This window comes from Rhagoletis zephyria, unplaced genomic scaffold, assembly GCF_001687245.7.
Source record: "Rhagoletis zephyria isolate East Lansing unplaced genomic scaffold, Rhagoletis_zephyria_1.1 Rzeph_scaffold_01183, whole genome shotgun sequence".
Classification (NCBI taxonomy): Eukaryota; Metazoa; Arthropoda; class Insecta; order Diptera; family Tephritidae; genus Rhagoletis; species Rhagoletis zephyria.
This window is the reverse complement of record NW_016158267.1, coordinates 138,513-142,538: the sequence shown is the minus strand read 5'-3', so window position 1 is coordinate 142,538 and position 4,026 is coordinate 138,513. Positions and strand designations below refer to the sequence as shown.

Below are 4,026 nucleotides of genomic sequence, written 5' to 3'. Positions count from 1 at the left end.
AGAATCACTCTTGCCAACAAGTGCTACTTTGGACTGAGTAGGCAATTCAGGAGTAAAGTCCTCTCTCGACGTACGAAAACCACGCTCTTTAAGTCACTCATCATGCCCGTGATGGTATATGGCGCAGAAGCATGGACAATGACAACATCCGATGAGGCGGCTCTTGGAGTGTTTGAGAGAAAGGTTTTTCGGAAGATTTGCGGGCCTTTACACGTTGGCGACGGCGATTACCGCAGACGATGGAATGATGAGCTGTATGAGCTTTGCAACGATATGGACATAGTGCAGCGAATTACAAAACAGCGGCTCCTGTGGCTTGGTCATGTCGTTCGAATGGACACCGACGCTCCAGCTCTGAAAGTTTTCAACTCGGAACCCGCTGGTGGTAGCAGAGGAAGAGGGAGGCCCCCACTGCGATGGAAAGATCAGGTGGAGGACTTTGCTTCACTTGGCGTTTCCAATTGGCGTCAGTTGGCACAGAGGAGAAACGACGGGCGTGCTTTGCTGAACTCGGCCAAAATCGCTTAGGCGGTTACTGCGCCGCAATAGAAGAAGAGTTTGGAAAATAAAAATAAAAAAATAAAAATTTGGCCTTTGNCAAAAGAAGAAGAGTTTGGAAAATAAAAATAAAAAAATAAAAATTTGGCCTTTGATATCCCATTAAAAAAGGAAATTTCTTACTTTAAAAATTTGGTGGCAACCCTATTTGGAAATACGCTGGGATGAAGAGTACATACGTATATTGAGCGTATTCAAAAAAATGCTTTTTGAAATTAACAAAGTACATTTTTGTATTAAAAATACATGCAATCCTCACCGCAAATATTTTCGGACTAATGTTATCAAAAATAACTTTCATTTTATACCCATATTGCGGCGTTTTAGTTAAATTTTGTAGAATCGAAAATAAGTGCCAATTAGTATATACTAAGCAAATCAGGGAAAAAATTTGTTATACCAAAATGAGTCGCAGCACTAAGAAGTCAGTCGAATGATTTACGTGATTTTAGTCTTTTATAGTAACAAAAAATGTACAAACGGCAGCGGAACGACGAGAATGCGACAGAACGCAAAATCACACTAACACCCCTCCAGTATTGCTGGGGTCAATCGCTACTTTTGAACCGCTACTGCACCGACTCCTAGGTAAGTAGCTACTCTATTAACCCGTGGTAGTGCACATGGTAGTGCAGAGCCGAACCAATCGTAAGCAGAATAGCGAAAAACTACGACAGAGGGCGCCCATAAATTACGCAAGTGGCTACTTTAGTAACTCCCGGTAGTAGAGAGAGTTAATGGTGACTACCGCCTAGGACATTGCCTTGTAAAAGTAATCGATGAATACACTGCAAGTAGTCGGTCAGTAATTGACGGAGTTTATCACGTAGCTACCGATTTAGCAGCCCTGTAGTCGCTCCCCCGTACTGCAGGGGCTGGAGTCAATCGCTACTTTTGAACCGCTACTGCACCGACTCCAAGGTAAGTAGCTTCTCTATTAACCCGTGGCAGTGCACATGGTAGTGCAGAGTCGAACCAGTCATAAGTAGAATAGCGAAAAACTACGACAGAGGGCGCCCATAAATCACGCAAGTGACTACTTTAGTAACTCCCGGTAGTGCAAAGAGAGCCGATGGTGACTACCGCCTAGGACATTGCCTTGTAAAAGTAATCGATGAAATACACTACGTACCTAGCTACCGATTCAGCAGTCCTGTAGTCACTCCCCCGTACTGCAAGGATGTTTATGGTAGCGACCGTATGTGACACAAAGCAGAACATAATTAATATTCAACTTATTCAAGAAGCACCAATAGTTCAGTGCAATGATTTAAGTCTTTAACTCGAACAAATAAGTAAAACCCAGCTGGTAGACTATACTATATACAGACAAAAATTGCCGGCACAAATAAGGTTAAGTATATTTTGAGTGTGTTCTTGTTTTGGTGGAATTATTCATAGCAGTTTTTGGAATTAGTATGAGTACTCATTTGCACCAATTGTTATGGATCATGAATAAGTACACCAATATTATTATTACTCAAAGCCGGTCTCTGATGGAAATTTAACAGCTCTGTATACTACATACATCCTGCTCGTTATGATTGAATCACTTAATGGAACAAGTAGTCCCACCACTCTAGGTATAGAATTCATTGTAAATGAAGCATTAATTTATTCTTACCTTCGATGTTCATTACGGGATCCTTTGAATCCTCCGGTTCTTTTAATTTGCGCTTTTTGATTGTAATTAGATTTTCATTAACTACAATATCTCCGGATTTTTTCGGACCACTATCATCTGAGGGCGTTTTTAATTCCGTAGGTTCATTCGAAATAATTTTCATTACTTCTTCATTTTTGACATCAAATCTGTCAAGAATTTCTGTTTCCATTGCTTCGAAATTATCGACATCAAATTCACGAGCAGTTGTATGCACTATTAAGGCACTGAGATGAACATCACCCCCTTTTTCAAGTTCAGGCGGCTGCGTACAATATTTAATTTTACCACTATTCCAGTCATTAATTACACTTCGAGCTGCTGCAACAACATCTGGCACACCTTTCTTCAAAAATTTTCCTGTAATTAAAAAACAAAAATTTTTATATTAATAAAATCAGTCGCAAATATACACCCTTGTAGTCACCTGATTAAGTTAAGCGACATTTTGACCAGTTTTGGTTATTTCTCTTTTGTCTATTTAATGTTTAGATAACCAGCACCCAGAGCTGGGTCGTAATGATTCCTTTAGGAATTAAATAACTGCCAATTACAGATTACAAGGAATTGTAATTGGAATAAATTACGTGCTAGTAATGTAATTTTTTTCCAATTCTTTGAAAGGAATTGAAAATGTATATGATTTTTTTTTTTCAATTCCATTACCTGGAATTGCAAGAGTACTTTAGTTTTTTCAATTACTCAAAGAAATTGTAAAAGTAATCGAGAAACTGAAAGTTTATTCACGAATGAACAATGTGGAATTTTTGTTGTGGTCAAAGATTAAAATCGAAAGCACGCATTGGACATCTTCTATGTATATCTATATATATAAAAAAATTTTGTGTTCGTATGTCACGGTCATCAAAACCCGAGAACGGCTGANAACTGAAAGTTTATTCACGAATGAACAATGTGGAATTTTTGTTGTGGCCAAAGATTAAAATCGAAAGCACGCATTGGACATCTTCTATGTATATCTATATATATAAAAAAATTTTGTGTTCGTATGTCACGGTCATCAAAACCCGAGAACGGCTGAACCGATTTGAATATTTTTTTTTATTATTCGGTATAATACCAGAACCATTGATATCGCAAAAGTTGGGAGGGTTGCCACCTATTTTAAAATTTTTAAACCCAATTATATTAATAAAATTAATTAATTATTACAATATGGGTATCAAGTTAAAGAGGTTTAAGAAAGATAACTGCTGGAAGTACTTTTGACGAGGGTTGCCACCTATTTGAAACTTTAAACTCAGTCAAATTATTAAAAAAAAAAAATGAAATATTGGCATGTGGGTGTCAAACTAAAGAGTTTTAAGAAGGCTTACTGCCGAAAATGTGTTTGAGGAGGGTTGCCATCTGTTTGAAAATTTAACTAAATTACATTGATAAAATAAATAAAATATTACAATATGGGTATCAAATTAAAGAGGTTTAAGAAAGATAACAGTTACAAATATTTTTGAGGGGGGCTGCCACCTATTTGGAAATTGTAACTCAGTTAAATTGATAAAGTAAATGAAATGTTGGCATGTGGGTGTCAAACTAAAGAGTTTTGAAAAGGCTTACAGTCTACCATGAACACTTCCAGAAATATGCAATATGAAAAGTTCGGTTTATATGGGAGGTGCCACGCCCCATTCTCCAACCATGTAAATTTTTCTCCATGAGTATGGAATTGGTCTTATATATGTATATATCACCATACCCAGTTCTAGTCCTCTACCACAAATATATGCAGTTTGAAAAATTCGGTTTGTATGGGAGGTGCCACGCCCCCTTTCAATATCGAAACT

The 4,026-nt window shown here is 37.5% G+C and overlaps 1 protein-coding gene across 1 annotated transcript in view; it reads right to left on the bottom strand.

Moving 5' to 3' along the window:
• Window positions 1-4,026, bottom strand: part of LOC108363077 (guanine nucleotide-binding protein-like 3 homolog) — a 48,000-nt gene that overhangs the window by 3,677 nt on the left and 40,297 nt on the right. The window contains exon 5 of the mRNA XM_017616336.1: window positions 2,183-2,581. Within this exon, the coding sequence (XP_017471825.1) occupies window positions 2,183-2,581 (399 nt within the window). The remainder of the gene's footprint in view (window positions 1-2,182; window positions 2,582-4,026) is intronic.